The sequence below is a fragment of the Mobula hypostoma genome, chromosome 6, assembly GCF_963921235.1.
Source record: "Mobula hypostoma chromosome 6, sMobHyp1.1, whole genome shotgun sequence".
In the NCBI taxonomy this organism is placed as follows: domain Eukaryota; kingdom Metazoa; phylum Chordata; class Chondrichthyes; order Myliobatiformes; family Myliobatidae; genus Mobula; species Mobula hypostoma.
In genome coordinates, this window is record NC_086102.1 from 117,137,478 (window position 1) to 117,164,269 (window position 26,792).

The following is a 26,792-nucleotide window of genomic DNA, read 5'->3' on the forward strand; positions in this document are numbered from 1 at the left end:
AGCACGACAAGGCACTTAAACGTCCTGGTTGTCCACTGCAAGAGGTGATGTCCTCTTTAAACTCACCTTGCAGAAGGCAAAGGCAAACCATTGCTGTAACCTGCCATGCATATACGTCAGAGCACCATGGAGGGAAATCGTCCACCAACTGGAAATTCCAGATGCGACCTACGACGACTAGTTTCCAAACCTCAAGATGGTCAAATGTAAAGAACAACTACACAAACTGTGCAATCCTGTCCAAGCAGGTCTGGAGAAGGTAGTTAACGATAAAAGCTCAAACTTCCCATATGTACCCATACAAGCAAAGATAAACTTATTAGACAGCCAGTCTAAGTAAACATAATGCAAAAACATCAAAAATTAAAAATGTGAGAATTGGCACAGAACTAAAAAAAATTAATTTATCTTTAAAAATTGCACAAATATTGGAAAGGATCAGACTAAAACTAGTATATGAAGTCACCATTTTGGAAAGTTTAGCTCAGTTTCAAATACCTGTTATGAATAGGAGTGGCAAAGGAATGAAGTTTAAGGGGAAAAACTAACGGCTAAGCTTCTTCCAAGACTTCAGTAAAATTTCACTTCAGGATAAAAAGCAATTCTTTCTAAACAATGGATGTAAAATTTTCAAAGCCAGGCAAAAGGAATGAAGGATAAATTTATTGTAAAGCTATATCCAAAGCCAAGAATTAAATTCGACAGAAGCAGAGATGACAGCTGATACTAAATAAATGCTAATTCATTTTCTGCCTTAGTTTTCCTAAAATAAAAAAACTAATCTGAAGATGCAAAAAATCTTGGATGCCAAAGACAAAATGTGATAATGATACCAAACACCCTCATGGCAATAAGCAATCAGGAATCTCCAGAACCTAGAGAAAATATATACCATTACAAACAATTACTAAAAAAGCACCTTTTCACCTATGACTGTGTTCCTGTACATGGTTCTAACTCCATAATCAAGTTCGCAGACCACACCACAGTGGTTCGCCTGATCAGAGAGGATGACGAGACGGCCTACAGGGACGAGGTCCAGTAACTGGCTGCATGGTGTGCCGACAACAACCTGGTCCTTAACACCCAGAAGACCAAGGAGATCATTGTGGACTTCAGGCATGCTAGGAGCCACACTCACATCCCCATCTACATCAACGGAGCAAAACTGAAGCATTTATCAAGCTTCAAATTCCTTGGTACCCACATTTCCGAGGATCTCACCTGGTCCTTGAACTCCTCCATCCTGATCAAAAAGGTGCAAAAGCGCCTTTATTTCCTGCAGAGCATTGAGAAAGCTCACCTCTGCCCCGGGATACTGACAGACTTTTACCGCTGTACCACTGAGAGTATACTCACCAACTGCATCTCAGTGTGGTATGGCAATTGTCCCGTATCGGACCGCAAAGCACTCCAGCATGTGGTGAAAACTGCACAGTGGATTATTGGCACCCAACTGCCCACCATTGAGAACATCTACCATAAATGCTGCCTGGGCAGGGCGAAAAGCATTATCAAGGAAGCATCTCACCCTAACCGTGGACTTTTTACTCTCCTCCCATCCGGTAGGCGCTACAGGAGCCTTCACTCCCACACCAGCAGGCACAGGAAGAGCTTCTTCCCTGAGGCTGTGACCCTGCTGAACCTCACATCACAGCGCTAAGTAGTATTGCACCCATATTGTACTGTCTCCGTACTTTAATAAGTGTGTGCTGTAGCACTTACTTTTTATTTGCAGTTATTTTGTAAATAACACTATTCTTTGCATTTCAAGTCAGGTGCTAACTGCATTTCATTGGTTTTGTATCTGTACTCAGCACAATGACAATAAAGTTGAATCTAATCTAATCTATTGGATACAGCTACAGAAAGTCCTATTGAGGCTTTCTGGATTGAAGTGCAAAAAAGATTATTTAACATCTGAGGAGAGATGGGGAGGGGTGTATGTTATTACATGTGTAGATGATAAAGAACTTCAGTTCCCTGTATATAATGGGGGAGGGTTGGGTTCACCCCAGAACCAGAGTGATGCTGGGGAGCTGGTCATACATGCTCATGATAGGCTAAAGCCATTTACTGTAAATAAATACGCTAGCATTTTTACTCATATTGTTTGCCAATATTAAGAACACATGGTGGCAGAAGTCAGCATGAGATCTAAACATGGAGAGTAAATAGACACTTTTAAGGCTGAGAAAGAGACACTAGTTCTAATGGGCAAAAAAAAAATCTGTGCTAGAAGCGAGGTTGGCAACCAGCATGGCAACAGAGCACAATGTCAGAATCAGATTTATTATCACCAGTATGTGTCGTGAAATTTGTTAACTTAGCAGCAGCAGTTCAATGCAATACATAATATAGCCAAAAACAAAATAAAATAATAAGTAAATCAATTACAGTATACATATATTGAATAGATTACAAACTGTGCAAAAAAACAGAAACAATATATTAAAAAGTGAGGTAGGGTCCAAGGGTTCAATGTCCATTTAGGAATCGGGTGGCAGAGGGGAAGAAGCTGTTCCTGAATCGCTGAGTGTGCGCCTTCGGGATTCTGTACCTCCGACCTGAGAAAAAGGCATGCCCTGGGTGCTGGAGTTCCTTAATAATGGACACTGTCTTTCTGAGACACCACCCCTTGAAGTTCTCCTGGGTACTTTGTCGTCTAGTACCCAAAATGAAGCTGACTAAATTTACAACCTGCTGCAGCTTCCTTCGGTCCTGTGCAGTCGCCCTCCCCTGCCCACACCAGACAGTGATGCAGCCAGTCAAGAATGCTCTCCATGATACATTTAGAAGTTTTTGAATGTATTTGTTGACATACTACATCTCTTCAATCTCCTAATAAAGTATAGCCGCTATCTTGCCTTGTTTATAACTGCATCGATATCTTGGACCAGGTTAGATCCTCAGAAATCATGACACCCAAGAACTTGAAACTGCTCCCTCTCTTCACATCTGATCCCTCTGAGGACTGGTATGTGTTCCTTCGTCTTAACCTTCTGGAAGTCCACAATCAGCTCTTTCGTCTTACTGATGTTGAGTGCCAGGTTGCTGCTGCAACACTACTCCACTAGTTGGCATATCTCAGTCCTGTACGCCCTCTCATCACCATCTGAAACTCTACCAACAATGGTTGTACCATCAGCAAAATTATAGATGGTATTGAGCTATGCCTAGCCACACAGTCACAGGTATATAGAGAGTACAGCAGTGGGTTAAGCACACGCCCCTAATGTACACCAGTGTTGATCGTCAGCAAGAAAGATGTTGTCACCAATCCACACAGATTGTGGTCTTCTGGTTAGGAATTGGAAGATCCAACTGCAGAGGGAGGTACAGAGGCCCAGGTTCTGCAACCTCTCAATCAGGATTGTGGGAATGATGGTATTAAGTGCTGAGCTATAGTCAATGAATAGCATCCTGACATAGGTGTTTGTGTTGTCCAGGTCATCTGACGCCACGTGAAGAGCCATTGAGATTGCATCTGCCGTTGACCTATTGTGACGACAGGCAAATTGCAGTGGATGCAGGTCCTTGCTGAGGCAGGAGTTCAGTCTAGTCATGACCAACCTCTCAAAGAATTTCTTCACTGTACATATGAATGCTACCGGGCATAGTTATTAAAGACAGCTCACATTATTCTTCTCAGGCACTGATACAATTGTTGCCTTTTTGAAGCAAGTGGGAACAGTGAGAGGTTGAAAATGTCCTTGAATACTCCCACTAGTTGGTTGCCATACTTTCAGAGCCTTACCAGGTGATCCCTCAAGGCCTTCTGCCTTGCGAGGGTTCACTCTCTTTAAAGAAAGCCTAACATCAGCCTCTGAGACATAGATCACAGTGTCATCAGGGATCTTCACAGCTGTAGTTCTATTCTCCCTTTCAAAGTGGGCATAGAAGGCATTGAGTTCATCTGGTAGTGAAGCATTGCTGCCATTCATGCTATTGGGTTTCAATTTGTAGAAAGTAATATCTTGCAAACCCTGCCAGAGTTGTCGTACAGCCAATGTCGCCTCCAACCTCGTTCGAAATTGTCTCTTTGCCCTTGAAATAGCCCTCCGCAAATCATACCTGGTATTCTGCTACAGGCCTGGCTCGCCAGATTTGAATGCCACAGATCCAGCCTTCAGCAGATGATGTACCTCCTGGTTCATCCACGGCTTTTGGTTTGGGAATGTACAGTAAGTCTTTGTGGGCACACACTCATCCACACAGGTTTTAATGAAATCAGTAACAACTGCAGCTTACTTATCAAAGTTCAAAGATGAATCCCCGAATACAGTCCACCAATTCAAAGCAGTCCTGTAGGTGCTCCTGTGCTTCCCTTGTCCAAACCTTCTTGGTCCTCACTACTGGTGCTGCAGTTTTCTGTCTCTGCCTATACTAAGGGAGTAGAAGTACAGCCAGGTGATCAGACTTCCTGAAGTGAGGGCGTGGAATAGTACGGTAGGCATTCTTGACGGTGGTGTAACAATGGTCCAGTGTGTTGTTTCCTCTAGTATTGGAAGTGATCTGTTGATGGTAATTGCTTAGTGATTTTTTTCAGACTGGCTTGGTTAAAATTTCCCAAAACGACAGTGAAAGCATTAGGGTGTGCTGTTTAGGGCATGTTGAACCCTTTGCTCAGATCATCTAAAGCCTGATTGACATTGGCCTGAGGTGGAATTTTTTTTAAAAATCTGTCACTAGGAGCCAGGTCAATAAATATCTATGTAATGTCCTGGTTTTTTCTTTAAATATTTTTATCGGTTTTTTTAAATAAACAGAGCATAGTATAAAGAAGGTTTGTGCAGTTCATAACAAATGTGTCAAATGTACAGTTCACATCTATGAAAGAGATGCACCCATAGTACAATCATGCTTTAGTTGCCTCCCTGCCCCAACCCACTCCTCCCTATCCCCATCTCCAAGCCAGCATTGTATTAGCAAAAAGGGTTAATCAGAACCTTTATCCCCACAGAGCTGCATTGGTATAGAGAAGGTGCATTTTCCTAATACATAAAATGTTGTATGTTTATAAGTCCGGGTCCGTAGAATTTTACTGGGAAATGCTGGAAGTCAGGGATTTATGTGCAGAGGAAAGGAAGAAAGGATGGACTTTTAGTTTGACTAGGAATTCTGAAAATATTCAAGAAAGGGTCCCCACACCGTTTGGAACTTTACGTCCGAGTTGAGAATTGAATAATGGATCTTCTCAGGGTTTAGACTGGACATGATGTCCCTGAGCCACTGAGTGTGGGTGGGTGGGGCAGCATCCCTCCACCTGAGCAAGACTGCACACCTGGCCAACAGAGGGGCAAAAGACGGTGTGTGACGTTTGGTCGGACTTAGGTCCATGTCCCCCTCTCCAGAGGTGCTGAAAAGAGCAACCAAGGGGTTAGGTTCCAAATTATAATTAAGTATTTGGGATAGAGTTTGGAAAACATCTTTCCAATATTTTTCCAAGCTAGGGCATGTCCAGTACATGTGAATAAGGGAAGCCTTGCCCCTTTTGCACTTGTCGCGGCAGGGATTAACATCTGGGTAAATGCAAGATAATTTAGTTTTAGACATATGGGCCCTGTGTACGACCTTGAACTGTAACAAGCAGTGGCGGTCACATAAAGAGTTTGAGTTAACTAACTTAAGAACTGAATCCCATACATCGTCTGACAGTGAGAAACTTAAATCTTGCTCCCAGGCAGTTTTAATTTTGTCAAGGGGGGCTCACCTCAGGACCGCTAGCTTGTTGCAAATAGATATTAGACCTTTGCACAATGGATTCATGCAGAGAAACATATCAACAACGTTTGTGTCGGGTGCCTCAGGGAAGTTTGATATCAAAGGGCTGATAAAATGTCTAACTTACAAATATCTGAAGAAATGAGTGTTGGGTAGGTTAAACTTTGCAGACAGTTGTTCAAATGATGCAAAGCAGTTGTCTATAAAAAGATCTTTAAAATGCCTGATGCCCTTACTTTTCCATTCTTGAAATGTTGAATCATGTATAGAAGGCTGGAACAGATGATTATATATAATAGGACTTGAAAGAGAGAAGCCATGGAGACCACTATGCTTTCTGAACTGAGCCCATACTCTCAGGGTGTGCCTGATAACAGGATTAACAATTGGTTTATGCCTAAGAAAAGGGAGTGTGGATCCAAAAAGTGCGGAGATGAAGAAATTCTTAATAGAGTTCAGCTCCATTGCTACCCATATTGGGCAGTCAGATTGGTTGTAAAAATGAGACCAAAAGATGAGACAGCATATATTAGCTGCCCAGTAATATAAGCGGAAACTGGGCAAGGCCATGCCCCCAATACTTTTCGATTTTTGAAGATGGACTTTATTCAGTCGGGGATGCTTGCCCTTCCACAAGTAGGATGATATGACTGAGTCTAGCAAGTCAAAGGAGGTTTTAGGATGAAAGTTTGTATGGACTGAAAAGGTATAAGAATTTAGGAAGGATGTTCATTTGACAATATTAATTAGGCCCATCAGGGACATGGACTAGGGTGACCACTGTGCTGGGGTCTGTTTTGTATGATTTAACAAATTAATGAAATTTTCTCCAAAAAGACACTCATGTTTCCTTGTTACAGTTATGCCAAGGTAAGTAAACTGATTATTCACTACCTTAAAAGGGAGGTTATGGAACTTTAACGCTTGTGCTTCTCCATGTATTGGAAAAAGTTTGCCCTTGTGTAAATTAAGTTTGTATCCTGAAAACTGGCTAAATTTGTTAAGAAGTGAGAACATGGGGGTATGGAGGTGATCGTGTTTGATATAAAAAGCAAAAGATCGTCAGCATAAAGGGAGACTTTGTGCTCAACTCCTTCCCTCCAAATCCCCGTTAGACCCGCACCACTGCAGAACGCAATCGCATGCAGCTCTATGGCCAGATTGAAAAGTAAAGGGCTTAAAGAGCACCCTTGGCGGGTTCCACATTTGAGATTGAAAGGTTGGGATTGTTGAAAGTTGGTCAAAACAGAGGCAGTGGGACACAAATATAACAGTTTTATCCACTTGATAAAACTTGGTCCAAAATCAAATTTTTCTAAAACAGCGAAGAGATAAATCCATTCTACACGGTTGAATGCTTTCTCTGCATCCAAGGAGATGACACATTCAGGGATCACAACTGAAGGTGAATATAAAATACAGGTTTCCTCCGCCATCCAAAGGTAGAGCATTCCTATGAAACGGTTCATAAGCCAGAATGTCGTAAAGTGAAGAAGCAATTACCATTTATTTATATGGGAAAATTTTGTGAGCATTCACAGACCCAAAAATAACCTACTAAATCATGCCAAATAACATAAAACCTAAAATAACAGTAACATATAGTAAAAGCAGGAATGATATCATAAATACACAGCCTACATAAAGTAGAAATAATTTTCTACAATCATTGCCGCACTGTCCACCGTAGGGAAAATCTCACGCTAGTGCTCTTGGCAGAAACATGGCGCAAGCGCTCTCGGCAGAAGCACTCTCTCCAGTAACCTTTAAGCTATGAAGCTACCAAATCATACCAAATAACACAAAAATAAAGTAGAAATAATGTATGTACAGTGTAGTTTCACTTACGGGAATCCGGAAGACAGCGCCGAGCACACTGATGATGGTGTGTTAGGCTGAGTCGTCAGAGGTTGGGGTGGTGCAGTGGTCCCCAACCTCCAGGCAGCAAACCGATACCGATCACGAAGCCAGCAGTGGTACAGCAGTAACCAGGACGCACCCAGCACATCTTTAAGAAAAAAGCCGAAATAAACAAGCTAATTAATTAGGTGCCGCCCGGCACGTAAATGTCAGCCAAGATCAGAGGCGACACAATCGGCAAACGCCTGGAGGTTGGTGTGGTGGGACACTGGGGTGTCACCTCATCGTCGTCTGTTTCCAGCAGAACAGGCAGGTCATCTTCTTCTATGTCTGCCTGCCTTGATGTCGAAGTTCAAGGTTCGGCATCTGCTGTGGCTGATGTGGAGGGTTTGAAAAACTACAGTATGCTTGACTGCTTAACCTCACGCATTTTTCTATCATACAGTTCTAAGTACTCAAACCATCTTGCAAATATACCCTAATCCTACGTACCCTTTCAAAATTAAAGTCCTACTTTTCTGCAATCATTGCAGCGAAAATCTCACGCAGTTGCTTCATGTTCAGTTCCTGGACGACTTCACTTTCGGTCCATTCGCTATTGCATTCGGTTTCCATTGTTATGCTTTCCTCTTCCAATTGCATCAGCTCTTCATCGATCAGTTCTTGGTCATGGGATGCCAAAACCTCTTCAACATCATCTTCGTCAACTTCCACAAGCCAAACTCACTTTGTCCTTACTTCGTTCACCATGATCGAAACGCTTAATTATGTCTAGTTTTACGCTAAGTGTAACACCCTTACAAGCTCTTTTAGGCTTTTCCAATACCTTAGAACTCATCTTGCTAATGGCTGCTAACAGGTATGTGTTTAAGCAATTCCGGCTAGAATGCAGTTCCAGGGCAGAAGCTTCGCTGCTCGGGGTGCGCGCTGCCTTTTTTCGTAACAGTGAAAACACCTCCTGTTAGCAAAAACAGGTAACTAAGGTAGGTCTTTCGTAACAGCGAGGTTTCGTAAAGCGAACGTTCGAAAAGTGGGGGACACTTGTAACAACTCTGAGGCAAAAATGTAAAATGAAGAGAAACAGGGCAGATATAAATCCTGTATAACAAGGACTTCTAAGGGTTCTTAAAACCATACCGGCATTGGAGTATCCTCCCCACACCCCACAACAAAACAGCTGCCAGAGAGCATGGCAGCAAGCTAAGAACAATAATCATGCAACAGTACAACTTCCTGTCACTCGTAGCATCATCTTCAACTCCATTATTGATATTTAAACAGTAAGCATTCAACACTCCTTAACTGACATTGTGCTTAGTGAGAGACAAAACAGTTCTCCCAAAGTTTATTATACATGGCTCTGAAAAATGAACCACAAAAGAAATATAAACTGATATTTGAAGAAAAAATAAAAAATACAGACTTTACCCAGTGCTCTTCCCACGAAAGGTTACAGAGTTCGCTGAACTGAAGGTAAAAGGAAATACTCTCTCAAGAGAGCAGTCTGAGTATTATTCCACCTATCATGGTAGTCAGTACCTAACCCGACTAAGCCAGATCAGACCTCACTATCCAAGCACTGCTAACGTTAGCTGGCAGAGGGTATGGGAGAAAAGTATTTTATAAAGAATTCCATGTAGTGGGGAGGCTGTTGATGCATTTCCGTGCTTCATCTACCGAGCGTAGCTACTTCTTGTCACCGCTGGGAAGTGCGATATAGAGCCGTGCAGGGTATAGTAGAGGAGGACTGAATCCTTGGTTGTATAGCTCCATCATTACTTCTCTGTACTCAGCTCACAGGCTCAAAACTTCGGGAGAGTAGTCCTCCACAACCTGAATCTGCTGGCCGCGGTATCCCAGTTTCCCTCTCCGCCGGGCGTCTCTGACCAGGAGATTTTTAATCTGGTAGCAGTGCAGGCGAAGAATGACCAGGCGCGGTCTCTGTCCTGGGGCTGGTTTAGCTGCTAGTGAACGGTGGGCTCTATCAATCTCTGGTGGGGATGGGAACGTCTCCTTCCTGAAGATCTCATAAAGCAGACTGGAGAAAAATTCAATAGGATGCCCGTCTTCAATAGATTCCAGCAGGCCCAGGATGCGTAGGTTCTGCCGTCTGCTCCATCCCTCCAGGTCAGTAACTTTTTAAAGGCATCCGTTAGTCTTGCGAGACCATGGATCTGCGCCTGGCAAGTCGTCACTCTCCAGGGCGCAGGCCTAGGCAAGGTTGTATGGAAGACCAGCAGTTGCCCATGCTGCAAGTCTCCCCTCTCCATGACACCAATGTCGTCCAAGAGAAGGACATTAGGATCCACACAGTTTGGCACCAGTGTCACTTCAGAGCAATGTGTGATTAAGTGCAAACAACAGGAATTCTGCAGATGCTGGAAATTCAAGCAACACACATCAAAGTTGCTGGTGAACGCAGCAGGCCAGGCAGCATCTCTAGGAAGAGGTACAGTCGACGTTTCAGGCCGAGACCCTTCATCAGGACTAACTGAAGGAAGAGTTAGTAAGAGATTTGAAAGTTGGAGGGGGTGGGGGAGATCCAAAATGATAGGAGAAGACAGGAGGGGGAGGGATGGAGCCAAGAGCTGGACAGGTGATAGGCAAAAGGGATACGAGAGGATCATGGGACAGGAGGTCCGGGAAGAAAGACAAGGTGGGGTGGGGGGGGGAAACCCAGAGGATGGGCAAGGGGTATATTCAGAGGGACAGAGGGAGAAAAAGGAGAGTGAGAGAAAGAACTGGGAGACTGGGAGACAGCTTTGCTAGCGGAACAAATGCTACACATGCCCTTACACTTCCTCCCTTACCATCATTCAGGGCCCCAAACAGTCCTTCCAGGTGAGGCGACACTTCACCCGTGAGTCGGCTGGGGTGATATACTGCGTCTGATGCTCCCGATGTGGCCTTTTATATATTGGCGAGACCCGACGCAGACTGGGAGACCGCTTTGCTGAACACCTATGCTCTGTCCGCCAGAGAAAGCAGGATCTCCCAGTGGCCACACATTTTAATTCCACATCCCATTCCCATTCTGACATGTCTATCCACGGCCTCCTCTACTGTAAAGATGAAGCCACACTCAGATTGGAGGAACAACACCCTATATTCCGTCTGGGTAGCCTCCAACCTGAAGGCATGAACATCGACTTCTCTAACTTCCGCTAATGCCCCACCTCCCCCTCGAACCCGATCTGTTATTTATTTTTATACACATATTCTTTCTTTCACTCTCCTTTTTCTCCCTCTGTCCTTCTGAATATACCCCTTGCCCATCCTCTGGGTCCCCCCCCACCTTGTCTTTCTTCCCGGACCTCCTGTCCCATGATCCTCTCGTATCCCTTTTGCCAATCACCTGTCCAGCTCTTGGCTCCATCCCTCCCCCTCCTGTCTTCTCCTATCATTTTGGATCTCCCCCTCCCACTTTCAAATCTCTTACTAACTCTTCCTTCAGTTAGTCCTGACGAAGGGTCTCAGCCTGAAACGTCAACTGTACCTTTTCCTAGAGATGCTGCCTGGCCTGCTGCGTTCACCAGAAACTTTGATGTGTGTTGTGTTATTAAGTGCCTTGCTCAAGGACACAACATGTTGCCTTGGCTGGGGCTTGAACTCACGACCTTCAGGTTGCTAGTCCAATGCCTTAACCACCTGGCCACGTGCCCACAGTAACTTTAGCTATAAGCTTAATATTGTTTTCACGTAAGCTGGAGCAGATATTTTCCAGCTCACTGACGCACTAGCTCAGGTCGTCTGTAGTGAGCTGGAGAGCGGGCAGGCGTCAGCCGTGGTCCTCCATTTTGCATTGGATTTGGTTGAGTTTCATTTCCAGGAGACTGAAAAAAAAAGATTTAAATTTGGCCGCTAGCGCCTCACGGTGTTGGTCTCTAGCAGCTTGGAGATAGCCTCAACTGTCAAGCCAGCTGCCGAATCATCTTTTTTCCCGGATTTAGTACTCTGAGGTCATTTCGAAGCGAGCATCGTCGCAGGCTGCCAAATCGTCTTTTTTCCCCGATTTAGTACTCTGAGGTCATTGTGAAGCGAGCATAGTTGCAGGCAGGGGATAGAGCAAAAAGTCCAACAGTTTGGTATGAGACAAGGGGGAAGGAGTGTGGAAATAAAAAGTAGGACGGAGCACCCATTCTCTGCTACTACTCCACGTGGCTGCCAACCAGAAGTTCATAATGTCCTGGAATTCTACTGCTATGCTGTGAGGTAGTTTACATTACCAATTTTCTGTAAAAGCCATCTTCCATGCTGGAAAGTGTGTTCTGGCTTCGACTAAGGAGCCATGTTGTCCAACTTAGAAATGTGTGTCAACCAATCAGGATTGTGAGATGAAAAGATTCTAAAGAGCTGTGGGGAAGAGTTTTCTGAAGGACGGTAGTCTGGTTTGGGGTCTTTTGGCGGGAACTGCAGAATGGGGCACAGGGACAGATATCACAAAATACCGTTGGAAGGGGAGTCCTCATTGCAAGAAGTGCTTTGTGTAGATGAATGGCTCCAAGGAGGAAGTGCCAATAATCCTGAGAGAGAGAGAGAGTCAGTTGTTCGAAATGGACTTCGAGGGAAGTTTGGCATGTGGCAGGTACTTTCATGCAGGTCATGGGTCCAGTTTGTGAATAAAAAGATTACTACTCCAGTGTAAGCTCCAATAATATGTGCATTGGACTGATTTAAATGCAATGGGCCATTTTATTTTTCTATTCTTTTTCTGTAACTTTGACAAAGTTGAACATTTTGTAAATATATATTTACCAAACTATATATAAGGTATAGCACTGGCCCATGCTATCACGTTTGCTGTTGTGTGCTGGGGCAGCAGGCTGAGGGTGGCAGACACCAACAGAATCAACAAACTCATTCATAAGGCCAGTGATGTTGTAGGGATGGAACTGGACTCTCTCACGGTGGTGTCTGAAAAGAGGATGCTGTCTAAGTTGCATGCCATCTTGGTCAATGTCTCCCATCCACTACATAATGTACTGGGTGGGCACAGGAGTACATTCAGCCAGAGACTCATTCCTCCAAGATGCAGCACAGAGCGTCATAGGAAGTCATTTCTGCCTATGGCCATCAAACTTTACAACTCCTCCCTTGGAGGGTCAGATACCCTGAGCCGATAGGCTGGTCCTGGACCTATTTCATAATTTACTGGCATAATTTACATATTACTATTTAACTATTTATGGTTCTATTACTATTTACAGTGCAACTGTAACAAAAACCAATTTCCCCCGGGATTAATAAAGTATGACTATGACTATATAAATACACTCAAAAACTTCTATAGTTGTACCATGGAGAGCATTCTGACAGGCTGTATCACTGCCTGGTATGGAAGGGCTTCTACACAGGAACGAAAGAAGCTGCAGAAGGTCGTAAATCTAGTCAGCTCCACTTTGGGCACTAGCCTACAAAGAACCCAAGATATCTTTAGGGAGCAGTGTCTCAGAAAGGCAGTGTCCATTATTAAGGACCTCCAGCACCCAGGGCATGCCCTTTTCCCACTGTTACCATCAGGTAGGAGGTACAGAAGCCTGAAGGCACACACTCAACAATTCAGGAACAGCTTCTTCCCCTCTGCTATCCAATTCCTAAATGGACATTGAAGCTTTGGACACTACCTCTCTTTTTAAAAAAATATACAGTATTTCTGTTTTTGCATTTTTAAAAATCTATCCAATATACATAATTGATTTACTCATTTACTATTGTTTTATTTTAATTATTATATATTTTAATCTCTCTTCTTCTACATAATTATTGCATTGAACTGCTGCTGCTAATTTAACAAATTTCACGTCACATGCTGTTGATAATAAACCCTGATTCTGATGAATTTTCTTTGTCATTTTATGCTGTTGTACGATCAGTCATTTCTGGGCTACTGAATGCTGTGTATGACACAGCATTCACTTAAATTGAGGTTCCTTTAATCAGAACATCATGGCAATCCTGTTTGATTGAAACCCAAATCATACCGACCCTAGAGGTTATTGTTTATGAAATGTGGCCTTCTCACTGCAGAGTCATGTGGCTGTTAGCAGAGTTAGCTGATGAGCCCAGTGAGGGGGTTACATCTACAACTCACAAATGGACTCCAAATCTACAAAAGCAGCAAGCATTATAGAGATCAGTGCAGGATAGTGGAATTAAGGTCAAAGATCAGTTCAGTTATGACCTATGGAATCAAAGTAGGCTCCAGCAACTAATGGCCAATTCACATTCTTTCACAGTTACGTGAGGTGGTGGCTGCTCAAGGGCAGAATAACAATGCATCAAACTACTGGAAACATTAAACATTAAAATCATGAAATATCTGAAACATCCCAATTTTATATTTGGAACGCCATGACAGCCATATTACTTTTTCCAACAAAACTCCAAAGGGAATAACAATGCATCATTCCTAATTAAGGGCTGCTGCTAAGTATCACCATTAGGATGGATAACTAGTATACTACTTAATACCCATTGCAAAGAAAGCACAGCAGCGCCTTTACTTCCTCAGGAGTCTGCGGAGATTCTGCACATCAAAAATCTTGGCAATCTTCTATAGATGTGTGGTGAAACATGTGCTGACTGGCTGCATGACCGCCTGGTATGGGAACACCAATGCCCTTGAGCTGAAAATCCTACAAAAGGTAGTGAATTCGACCAAGTACATCATGAAGAGAACTCTCCCAACCATTGAGCACATCTACATGAAATGCCGTAGAACAGCAGTATCTAAAGATCCTTACCACCCAGGCCATGCTCTTTTCCTCGATGCTGCCATCAGGCAGAAGGTACAAGAGGGGACTCGTACCACCAGGTCACTACCCCTCACCTATTAGGTTCTTGAATAAAAAGGGATAACTACACTCATTTAAGGACTCTTGTATGCCCACAGAAAAAGAATCTCGGGGTTATATGTGGTGACATGCATGTACTATTAATAAACGTTTCTTTGAACTTTGAACTGTAAGGCTACTCTTCTCACATCTCCTTCTATCTCCTGGTGTATTTTATACCTGGCATCTTGACGAGCATTTGGAGGTCCACAGAGCAAAAACTGACAAGATCATGCTCTGTGATTAGGCTACTGGACAGCAGCTAGAGAGACAGACCAGGCTGAATATTACCATGAAACAATTTGTCTTTATATTCAAGTGATACATCTTGAACAAAAATCTGATTTTTTTAAAAAAATTGTTTAAACAGATGGGTTTTTGATACAAAGTTCTGCGAGGTATACTATTTGCCATTCCTGTAGTCTTACCAAAATGTACCTCTTGAACCAATGTTCAAGGGCAATTGCAGATGGGCAACTATGCCCAGAATCTATTAACAAATGAATTTAAATACCAAAGTGTTCAGTTTTCATTAACAAAGGAACTTTACGCAACAACCGTTTTCAAATTATTCCTAGGTAGATGGAAGAAAATGTGTTTTTAAAAAGTAATTGGTACCTACACAATATATTCCAAAGAAATGATTCAATCACTCCAACATAATCGAGTTGGCCAGGAATGGAGGAGGACTCAGTTCAGGGTTTGTTCAGGTCAATGGACTAGATAATGTTCAAGAACGTCAGTGGACCCAAGTGAATATGCCACACATCACCAAATTCATACAAATTTAGTGTATACCTATAAAAACATTCCAAGTCTTCTCTAACCAGACACCCTGGATGAACCAGGGGATTCATAATCAACTGGGAGCTAAATCTGTTGCATTTAGGACTGGCAATCCAAAGTCATACAAATCCAGATATAACCTTCAGAAGGCAGACAGAGGCAAATTTGGACTAAAGTGGAATCATGGGCAGACACTCAAAAACTGTGGCAGGGCTTGCACAACATTACTTCCTAAAAGATGCAATGTCAGCATTAGTGCAATGACCCATATCTCTTGGATGAGTTCAATGCCTTTTTGAAGAGAAGCATTTAGGAGAAAGAAAAAAATTCATCTGTGCATACCTGTGTTGCTTTATCTCTCATACAAGGAGCAGAATGGCTATGGACATCACGTGGCCATTGACCAGTGAGGTACGGAGCTGCAAGGGTGTCCAACGAAGATGTTCGACGAATACTACTGGGGGGACTCACCAAACACTGACGTGATCTTTCAACTGAAAAAAAGGGAAAAATTGTGTGACATTTTTAGAAATATAATATTTTGCATTTTGGCAAGATAAAGCGGAATGAAATTACTTCTCAAGTTTCCTACTCTAGAGTTCCACTAAGATGCCTCACTTTTGGAAATTCCTTGGAAGTCAGGCAGCATCAACGGAAGGGAATAAACAGTCTATGCTTCTGGATGAGATCCTTCATCAGTCCTGGTGAATGGTCTCAGTCCCAAATGCCAATTATTTCTCTCCACTGATACTGCCTGACTTGAGTTCCTCCAGCATTTGTGCAATGCTCAAGATTTTCAGCATCCGCAGAATCTCTTGTGCCAATAAAATCTTTAATTTTCCTAAAGAAAATACTTATCCAAGGAAAATAAATTTTTAGCAAGCATGGTTCCATTGGTATTTAGGTGTTCTGCAAAGTGGTCATTGATTGAGAGTCTTGGAGTGAGTGGCAGAAGACTAGATAACTGAACATGGCCTAACAAAGACTAAACATTTGTGCTTCCAACAACAATCACTGGTAAGAATGAGCACCTTTTCAACCTCAGACAACAGAAGAACTTAGTTCATTCAGCCTTATCAATAATATTCTCTTGATACATATTCATAAATAAGCCTTTTTAAAAATTTCATTTCAATATCAGTAACAAATCTTCACAAATAGAACCACTATCTGATCTTTTTTGATTCAACCAACTTGTTCAGTAAGTCTGCAGAAGAGCCATTTTTCAGCATGATTAAATATTTGTTTAGTTAAAAACACCAAGTATATTAAAACTCTTGGGTAATAAACATTGCTTTACAGCGTTTGTTAAGAACTCAAAATTTCTTCAGTACCAACATAGATGCTCTCTTCAGACAAAAGCATTAATATATCAAGAAATGAATTCAGCATGAGAAATTTGAAGGGAAGAGCAAGGATCTATGCCATTTGGATGTTGTGCTATGAAAGGCTTATTCCTACATTGCTGTATGTGTACTATGAAAACTCACTGCTCTGCTGAGATGAGACAATTTTGGAAAATAATATTGACTTAACATAAAACAGTGGGAGAAAAATGATCAGGCCCCTCAGGTGTGCCCCCAATATTCAGGATAATTATGGCTGATCTGCCCTCTGTCTCATCTCATTTATGCCAATTCCCCACAGCCCTCACCTGTCATTCTTCTAAACTTAAGAATATATACCTAAATTTCATTACCAGCTTGTAATAAGACAACTTTTATCACGGGAATTAGTTGAATGAATCTGTTCAACTGCCTCCAAATCCAGAACAAGCCTTTTGCAATTAAGGAGCCTAAAATCGCACAATTCTGCAATTACAATATCACCAGCAGTACTTACCTTCATTTCCAAAATACAATATTGTTTTGCAATAAAAAGCCAATATATTTTGACTAATATCTCACATTGGAAACTCAGCCACGTTTAACTTATACACAAGTATATGTATGCACAAGTACATGTATGCACAGGTACAGAGCTCCAAGCAGATTTTTACAGTTGCAATCAAAAGTTGGCAAGAATAAACCAATCACCTCCATTCCAAGCATGGTTGTTCTTAACTTCTACCCCAAATCAGAATGTCAAGGTTAAGAAATGGGAATCAAGGAGAAACCTTCTGCTTGTTGGAATCTTACCTAGCACAAAGGAAGATGTTTGTGTTGGCTGGAAGTCAAGTACCTCAGCCACAGTCTGATGGGTTAATTATGTGCCAGAGTGCCAGGCAACAATAATATTCAACAGTTATCCAGCTATCACCCATGACATTACTAGCATTGAAATCCCACTATCAAGCATACCACCAACAAACAGAACTTGGTTAGCCTTAAACACGTGCTCCAACAGGTCAGAGGTAAGAAATGCTGCACCAATTAACTCACCTCACAACATACCAGCCTCCAAAAGCTTATCCATCATTTTAAGTCAGAAATTCAGTAGTCCATTTGCCTGGATGAGAGCAACATTGAAAAACCACAATACATTGAATATAGCAGACTGTACAGCACCTCACCCACTCACTCCACCAACACACTACAAAATAGGAGCTCGTACCATCTTCCAAGCACGCAACCCCTCACCACCCAGAAAAACAAAGCTATACAAAGAGAGGTCTAGAACAGATGAAAAATTTAGCTGAGTAACCACAAGGGGTAGATTTGAAATGTTATTTCATGTTAAGGGAAATGTACAGTGCAGTTTCCCAGGGGTTGGCATTAGACCCACACTGCAATATACAACCGAGGAAAAGTCATTAATACAACAATTTACAGAAGTTAAAAAATTGGAAGCCAAGTGAACTGTGAGCCCAAAAGTCTATATCCTTCCCTTTCCTGTCTGTTCATGTCTGTAATAGCCATGTAAAAACACTGCTCTTGTATGCCTCCACCAGATCCTCTGGGCACCACTGTATAAAACAAAACCTGCCTCGCAACTCTTCTTTTAAATATCTTCATCCTCCTCACCTCAAAACTACCTGGTGGTAATTCTTATTAGCACTTTTTTTGTAATTTATTTTTTAATTGAAGTTCATCATCAAACAAAACTTTCCATAAGATGCATTTCAGATACTGTACATATATATCATATAGTCATATTTGTCACAAATCTCCACATATTTATCTGAGCTATGCACTTATAGAAAGGAGAGGAAAGAAAGAATAAACAAAAGAAGAAAACTATGTACAAAGTAGGGAGTGATTTTTTTTAAACAACATACTCATTAACTTGTGAGAATAAAATCAGGCCGATGAGGTGTTATGTAGTTAAACCATTTTTCTCCAGTATGAATCAAATTGTTCCAACTTATGTTTAACAGATGCTGTTATCTTCTCCATTTTGTAAACGTCCATTGTAAATTCCATCCATACATTTAAAATTGGGCTCTCCTGTGATAACCATTTCCTGGTAAGGATCTTCTTACCAGCCACCAGCAGTATATTCATTAAATATTTATCTCTTTTCAACCATTCTTGAGGTATATACCCAAAATATATGGTCTAAGGGTATTTTACATTTAAAGATTTGTAGGGCATTGTGCATCCCACTCCAATAGTCTTTGATAACAGGGCATTCCCAGAAAATATGATAATGGTTTGCATTTTGATTTTCACAATTTCTCCAGCAAACAGAGAGGTTACTATCATAATGGGATTTCTGAGAGGGTGTAAAAATATCTTATCAAGTTTTTCCATCCAAACTCCCTCGATTTCTGTGAACGGGTACACTTCCATTGATACCTCCATATTATTGTCTATTCTTCCTCAGATATTATCCCTCCTTCCTTCTCCCATTTTGTTTTAATGTATGAAGTCGAATGTGTTTTAAGATTTGACAAACCTTTATATACGCTTGAAATTATTCTACTACCGTTGTCTGAATTATATACTTTTCTAAATAGCTCTATCAGACACGTACTTGCCTTGGTTACATTTTTAACCAGCCTATTAACATAATGTCACATCTGCAAATACCGATAAAAGTCTTGTTTTTCTAATAAGTGCTTCTCTTTAAGCATTTCAAAACTGAACAGTGTTCCTTCTTTCATTATATTGCATAGAACTGTTATTCCTTTAGCTGTCCAGTCCCTAAATCTAGCATCCAGCTTATTCAGCGCAACATCCGAGTCATATGCCTACTATTTAAGAATTATAATATATCCCTCTAATTTATATTCTTTTATAATAGTTTTCCATATTTTAAGAGTCCATTTCACCCATGGGTTATCAATAGTATTTATGAAACTTTGTAAGTTATCATCAGCCACAATTGCCTGTATGGGGATGGAAAGTATCGTCTCCTCAATGTTTTTCCATTGAGCGTCATATGATGGATTGCACCGGCATAGCACAGCTCTCAACTGTGCTGCAAAATAGTAACCTCCAAGAGAAGGTAGACCCCATCCCCCCCTTTTCATTACCACTTTTTAAAAAACTGACCACCTACCCTGGGTAATGACTACACAGGATACCAAGAAATTTTTGGATTATAACACCACTGCATGCAGGAAGGGAATGAACACAGTTCATTCTCTGCAGTAGTTGCCTGCGCTATTTTGTTCATTTACAGTCAAAAAACCTCAGTGTACACTGGATAAATTCCTCTGTAAATAACCATTAAAAGCCAATAGTTTAAAAGTACTGTAATGGTATTGGTTGTTGCATTTAATATTATTTAAATATTTAGTAATCTTGTATATTGGTTGATTAAAATTCTTGTTTAAATAATTCATTACAGGGTATATATAAAAATACATTAACTGCATACGTCATCACACTACCACGTGATATGTGCGCACCTCGATTAAAGTAAACCCATAGTTAAATTCATCTCAGATTCCCGTGTCTTCCTCTGAATTTGTTTAAAAATTTAAATTTACAAAACATAGGTAATGAGGTTTTTTTTAAATATATCTTAACCCAAGAGGGCTACTGACCAGTTGAAGCTCAGCAAGAATAAATGGAGGGTCAAAAAGAAAGGAGTCAATGGAGATATAAAAACAGAATTCATCAGATGATGTTGTGGATGAGGAAACCAAGACAGATCAGATCATAAAGGGAACAACAGAAGGATTAATAAAAGAAATACTTCAGCGAACTAAATGCACGCAAGATCAAGATGCACAAACTAGAAAAAGAAAAAAAGAAAGATGCCAAAACCACTTCCTGCTGTCTGAGTCAACTCCTTCAACCACCACGCAGGTGGCCCCAGTACCCAAGATTGTTTCACAGCCACAAGTCTTACTACCAAGCAGAAGGATCCCCATTGTCAGGAAAGATGTCATTCCATATAGCAAGAAAGCCTCCACAGGTATTAAGTCTCTAGGCCTTAATGAGATAATTTAAAATTTATTCTGCTATGGATGTCTGTATAGTAGTTGCACTATGTATATGTAGTATACTATGTATATAGTTGAAATACATTTTAGATGTAATAGACTCACATCTCAGACTCCCGTGTCTTCCTTTGAATTAATGTTTTGAAGTTACAAAAACAGTTGCATAGTGTTCTAATTTGTACTGCATTTTATTTAAATAAATAGTGTTATTCAATTAAAGGGAAATTTGTCTTTTTTTTAATACCTTTTTAACTATTTCCATGAAATTTTGGGTAATTGCGGCAAGTGCTTAATTAGGCCAGTACCGTGTACTGGTCCCGATGTGTGTCCCAATTAACTGCAATCCACTGTACTTACCTCATACATTTGACCTCCCACAGTGCAATACTTCACAAATCCAAATTTAACTCCACCTATTTCCATGCCCACATTTCCAATTGATCTTTGACAGCCTTGTTGCAACAGTTCCGATTGCAAACCTCATCAACCCAGCTACATTTTCATTCAAATGAGCCATGCAGAGGTGCCAGCACTGATTCTTGCAGAACACCAATGGTCACAGACCTAGTCAGAATACTGGAAGACTGTGTAATGGAAGAAAAAAGGACAACAATCGAAACCGAATGAGTAATGATAAAGTACGACTTTAATTTTGAAAGGGTACGTCGGTTTAGGGGATATTTGCAGGATGGTTTGAGTCCTTATTAAAGAACTGTGTGATAGAAAAATACACTAGGCTCAGCAGTCAAGCAAGCCTGCCACATCAGCCGCAGCAGACGACGAACCTTGACCTTCGACATCAAGGCGGGCAGTTATAGGAGAAGATGAGCCACCTGATCATAATGGAAACAGGCAACGAGATGACACCCCAGTGTCCCACCACCCCAACCCCTAGGCCACAGACAGATACCGATTCGCGGAGAATGCAAAGGTAGCCGGAAGGCACACAGCACGTCTTTAAGAAAAAAGCCAAAATAAACATGCTAATTAATTAGGTGCCGCCGACACATAATTGTCGGCCCAGATCAGAGATGACGCAATCGGAAATCGGCACTGATCTGGGCAGACAATTACGATCGGCACCTAATTAATTAGCATGTTTGTTTCAGCTTTTTTCTTAAAGATGTGCTGTGTACCTCCTGGCTACCGCTGGACCCCTGCGTTCTTCGCGGCAATGTATCGCTGAGCAGTCTGGAGGGTGGGGGGCCACTGCACCATCCAAACTCCGACGACTCAGTCTAACACACCATCATCAGTGTGCTCGGCGCTGAACCAATTCCGGTAAGTGATACTACACTGTACATACATTATTTCTACTTTATATAGGTTGTGTATTTTTACGTGTTATTTGGTATGATTTGGCAGCTTCATAGCTTAAAGGTTACTGGAGAGCGCTTGCGTGAGATTTTTGCTATGGAGAACAGTTCAGTAATGATTGTGGAAAATTGTTTCTACTTTATATAGGCTGTGCATTTATCATATCATTCCTGCTTTTACTATATGTTACTGTTATTTTAGGTTTTATGTGTTATTTGGCATGATTTGGTAGGTTATTTTTGGGTCTGCGAATGCTCACAAAATTTTCCCATATAAATAAATGGTAATTGCTTCTTCACTCTATGACATTTTGGCTTACGAACCATTTCATAGGAACGCTCTACCTTCGGATGGCGGGGGAAACTTGTATACAGAAAATCCCTGGAAGAAAACAGGAGACAATCACCTGCCTCCTCAAGCCTATCCTACCATTCAATATGATCATGGATCCATCGAAGTCCTCAACTCCTTTTCTGTGCCTGTTCCCCATAATCAATTCCTGAATCCTTTAAAAGTTTACCTCCAATGATTACAAACCTAGAGTGCAAAATTCTTAAATATTCTCCACCCTCTAACTAGTACCTCTACACCGCAGTTTTAAAATGCCCATTGCTTATTTTGTACCCCTTCAAGGCTTGTTAAGCATTAATATGGATATTTCCCATTTGGATCATCCAAGTTTGACTATGCCACATTCTAAACTCCAAAGAAAATAGATCAACCTCTTTTGCTGTCAAGAGATTCTCACTTTGGAAGCTGGTTCAATAAATATGTCTTCTGGACTAGACTTCTGTCAAGGAATTAAAATTATGCATAATCTAAGATTTGTGGCTCTATCAATACTCTGAATGTTTGCAATAATATTTCTACAATTCTAAATTCAAAACCTTGCAAGGAAGGAGAAATGCTGTTGCCTTTCAAACACCAGCCTACCTTTGTGATCTCAGTAGCAGAATGCCAAAATGCTTCTATGCACCAAATTACAAGAGTGCAAATAAAAGAAAAACAGAAAAGGGAGAGAAAGTGGCAATATATAAAAATCATTCTTACTCATACATAATACTAAAATTCAATTCCAACAAGCAAGTAAATAAGAGAACAAGGCCTGTGTGGGATTTAAAAACTAATTCAACAAAAGCATATTTGGGCAAGGTATGTTAAAAATTTTGTAAGCATCTTCACAAAAACTGCCAGCATTTTTGCCTAGGCAAACAGGTGTGAATTTCTTAACGAACCAAGCACAAGGAATTTAGCAACAATTGATCCACTTTCATGGACAAGTCCAAATCAAAAGTAGCGCAGGCTGCTAAACAAAGCAAGCGGAGATGTCTGGATTACCTGACTCCAGCAGCTAGAGGGTTAAAATCAGAATCAATTTTAAAATCACAACACGTAGTGAAGTGTGTTGTTTTGTCACATCAGTATAGTGCAATACACAAGAAAAACAAACAAGAAATTTACATAAAAATTAAATAAATAGTGCAAAAAGAAAGCAAAAATAGTAAGGTAGTTTTCATGGGTTGGTTCATTGGCTGTTTAGAAATCTTATGGCAAAAGAGGAAAAAGCTCTTCTAAAACTTTGAGAGTGTGTTTATCAAAGAGAAGAGCACATGTCCTGAGTGATGGGATCCTTAATGAGGATTGTTGCCTTTGAGGCATCGCCTTCTGAAGATCTCAATTCTGGATAGGTTAGTGCCCATGATGGAGCTGTCTGAATTTGCAACCTTCTTCAGCCTTTTCTGATTCTGTGAAGTGGCCCCTCCATACCAGATGGTGATGCAACTAGTTAGAATGACGTCCGCGGTACGTCTGTAGAAATTTGCTAGAGTCTTTGGTGTCATGAACCCTGTGACGGGTTGAAAAGGACCAGCAGAAACGGAACACACCTGGAGTCTGGTTTACTATAAATTAAGACTATATTTATTACTACTACGAATTAATAGCATTAAACTGGATAATACGATATAGGTTATAAACTATTACATATATCCGTAAATGTGTGTGTGGATATAAAAATAATAGTCCAGGAGGTAGTTATCAGTCTTACAGTGTCAGGTAAGTTTAAGCAGTTCAGTTTACTTTGTGTTGCATTGAGTTGAAATGATAGAAAGAGAGAGTTAATTGAGTTGATGTTCAAGTTGGCAGCTTTAGTTGTTCTTGTTTATGAAGTCTTCAGAGTCACTTGGTGTGACCCCTACACAGACACAGATGGACAGAGCCCCTTCTAGGGAACGGTCTACTAACCCACAGCACGGATTCACCACTAGCAGACCCCAACAGGCAAGCTCTTACCCACACTGGTAAATCACGGGTTGAAATTAATCGGTCCGTGGCCTCCACCCTCGTGGTGGTCTTAAACTCCACCAGTGGTTTCTCGGGCAGCTTCCGCAGTTCTCCAGTGTCGTGTCTCCTCTGCCTTATCAGACAAAAGGATCAACTTTTATAATCCATCCGAAATTCCAACTGTTAGCTCAACTTATCGGAGCTGTTACCATGGTGACTTCCCAGCTCGTGTCTCAGCTGGTGCCGTACTCTCTCTCTCTCTCTCTCTCTAGGCCACAATTAAAAGTGTTATTAGAAGAAAGTCAGAGTCCTCTCTCTCTTTTAATTGCCTCCTTGTTCATTAGACTGCCAAATTTTCTAGCGGTTTCTCACCTATGTGACATTGGTGACATACCAAATCTCCTCAAGATCCTAATGAACTATTGCTACTTGTGTGCCTTCTTCCTAATTGCATCCATGTTGGGTCCAGGATAGATCTTCAAAGATGTTGAGACCCAAGAACTTGAAACTGCTCACCCTTTCCAATGCTGAAAACTCAATGTCAGTGTGTTCCCTTGACTTCCTCTTCCTGAAGTCCATAATCAATTTGTAGGTCTTATTAACAGAAGGCAAAATTGTTATTGCAGCACCATTCAACCAGTCAATCCGGCTCACTCCTGCACGTCTCCATGTCATTGACACTTAGAAGTTTAATTCGGACCACTGTTTAGGGACAAAATAGATTCTTTACAAAAGCAAAAATTAATTAGACAACCAGTGTTGAAGTTAGGGTTCTGATGAATTTGTTATCCTTGCAATGGTAACATGGGTTAATAAGGGCATTTCAATTACTTGGGACTTCAGCAAGTTAGAATCATGAAGGATTAATGGGGATGTTGATAAGTGGATACAAAATTAGCTCACTGGTACCTCTTTGAAAGCAATGGTTGATAGACAGTTTGTAACTGGAAGATCAAAATTCCACAGGTCAATTAAAAGAATTCTTTTCCAACTTTTTAAGGATACATATTAAATCACATACCCAAATTTAAGGGCATGACAAGGTTGTCTACAAGCAATGCAAAAACTGACTTTGCAGTTGACATTGAGGACAAAAACTTTAGATTGCAAGATGACATGAACAACCAATGTAGTCAAATTCACACTTGGCAAGAGAGACACCCAGTGGCTGGAGGAACAAGGGGACATTAAGAGTCTACAGACACCCAAGGCTAACAGTTAGATGAAGGGACTTAAAAAGGCTTACAGGATGTATTTCTTTATAAGAAAAAATTACACTTAAATCACATATAATACTCATTAGATCACACTTGATCTCATCAATAGTGCTTTTTACCATAATACAATCAAGAGGAAATTGCACTGGAATATTTTGCCATGACTGGAAAAATAATTAAATATTGGATTTGCTAGATTGATTTCTTTGGAAAAATGTCTTTAATGGAAGACCTACAGAGAGTAAATGGGAAGGCTCTATTTACATTAGTGGAAGGTCTGCAACTGGAAAACAAAATACTCCATGTATTTAAAGTGTGTTTGGAAGCATTCAAGAGCCATGAATCGCAGACTCTGGTTTGAAACTCTAAACTTTTAATACTATATATTGATAAATATACAAAATATACAGCTCAAGGAAATCATAAAACAGAAAAACAATGAGCAAGCAGAATTTAGGCAAGGATAGAAGCAATTACAATCAACCACTCTGCTATGGTCAGAAAGAACCATATATGTAATGTATGTAGATAGATTGCTTGGGGACTGGCAGATGAAAGGCAACTTCAAATCCCTTAATACAACCAGAGCAGTCTTAATAAGCAAATACAATAATGCTCTGCTCTTTACACAAAGTGAATTGCAATACAGATGTGAGAGCATCCTTCAGAAGGCTGAACCCATGGAAAGCATCTGGACCAGACAGGGTACCTGGCTGAGTACCAAAGACCTGTGTTGATCGACTGGCTGGAGAGCTCTCAGAGACCTTTAACCTCGAGTTGGCAGTCTGAGGTTCCCACCCACTTCAAGAAGCTTCAATTGTACTGGTGGCCAAGAAGAACATGGTAACCTGCCTCAGTGACTATTATCCAGTAGCACTTGTATCCACTGTGTTGAAGTGTTTTGAGAGGCTGGTGATGAAACATATCAAGTCCAGCATGAGAAGCAACTTGGATGCACTTCAATTTGCCTACCATCACCACAGGTCCGCAGCAGATGCCATTTCATTGGCTCTTCACTCAACCCTGGAAAATCTAGACAGCATACACCAGGATGCTCTTTATCAACTATAGCTCAGCAATCTCCTTAAAACTAATCAATTATCTTCAAGACCTTGGCCTCAATACCTCCTTGTGCAATTGAATACTTGCTTATTTGCAGAATCCAGTCATTTCGTTTTGGCAAAACCATCTCCATCAGCACAGGTGCACAAGGCTGTGTGCTTAGCCTCCTGCTCTACTCACTTTATACTTATGACTGTCAGGCTAAGCACAGCTCCAATGCCATATCTAAGATTGCCAACAACACCACCACTGTCATTGGCTGATTCAAAAGTGGTGATGAATCAGCATATAGGAGGGAGACCAAAAGTACAGCTGAGTGGTGCCCACAACTGCTTAATGTCAGCAAGACCATGGAACTGATTATTGACTTGGAGG

The 26,792-nt window shown here is 41.2% G+C and overlaps 1 protein-coding gene across 1 annotated transcript in view; it reads right to left on the minus strand.

Moving 5' to 3' along the window:
* The window catches only part of fam117bb (family with sequence similarity 117 member Bb), a 219,564-nt gene that overhangs the window by 172,346 nt on the left and 20,426 nt on the right, over positions 1-26,792 (minus strand). The window contains exon 2 of the mRNA XM_063051555.1: positions 15,546-15,697. Coding sequence (XP_062907625.1) covers positions 15,546-15,697 — 152 coding nt within the window. The remainder of the gene's footprint in view (positions 1-15,545; positions 15,698-26,792) is intronic.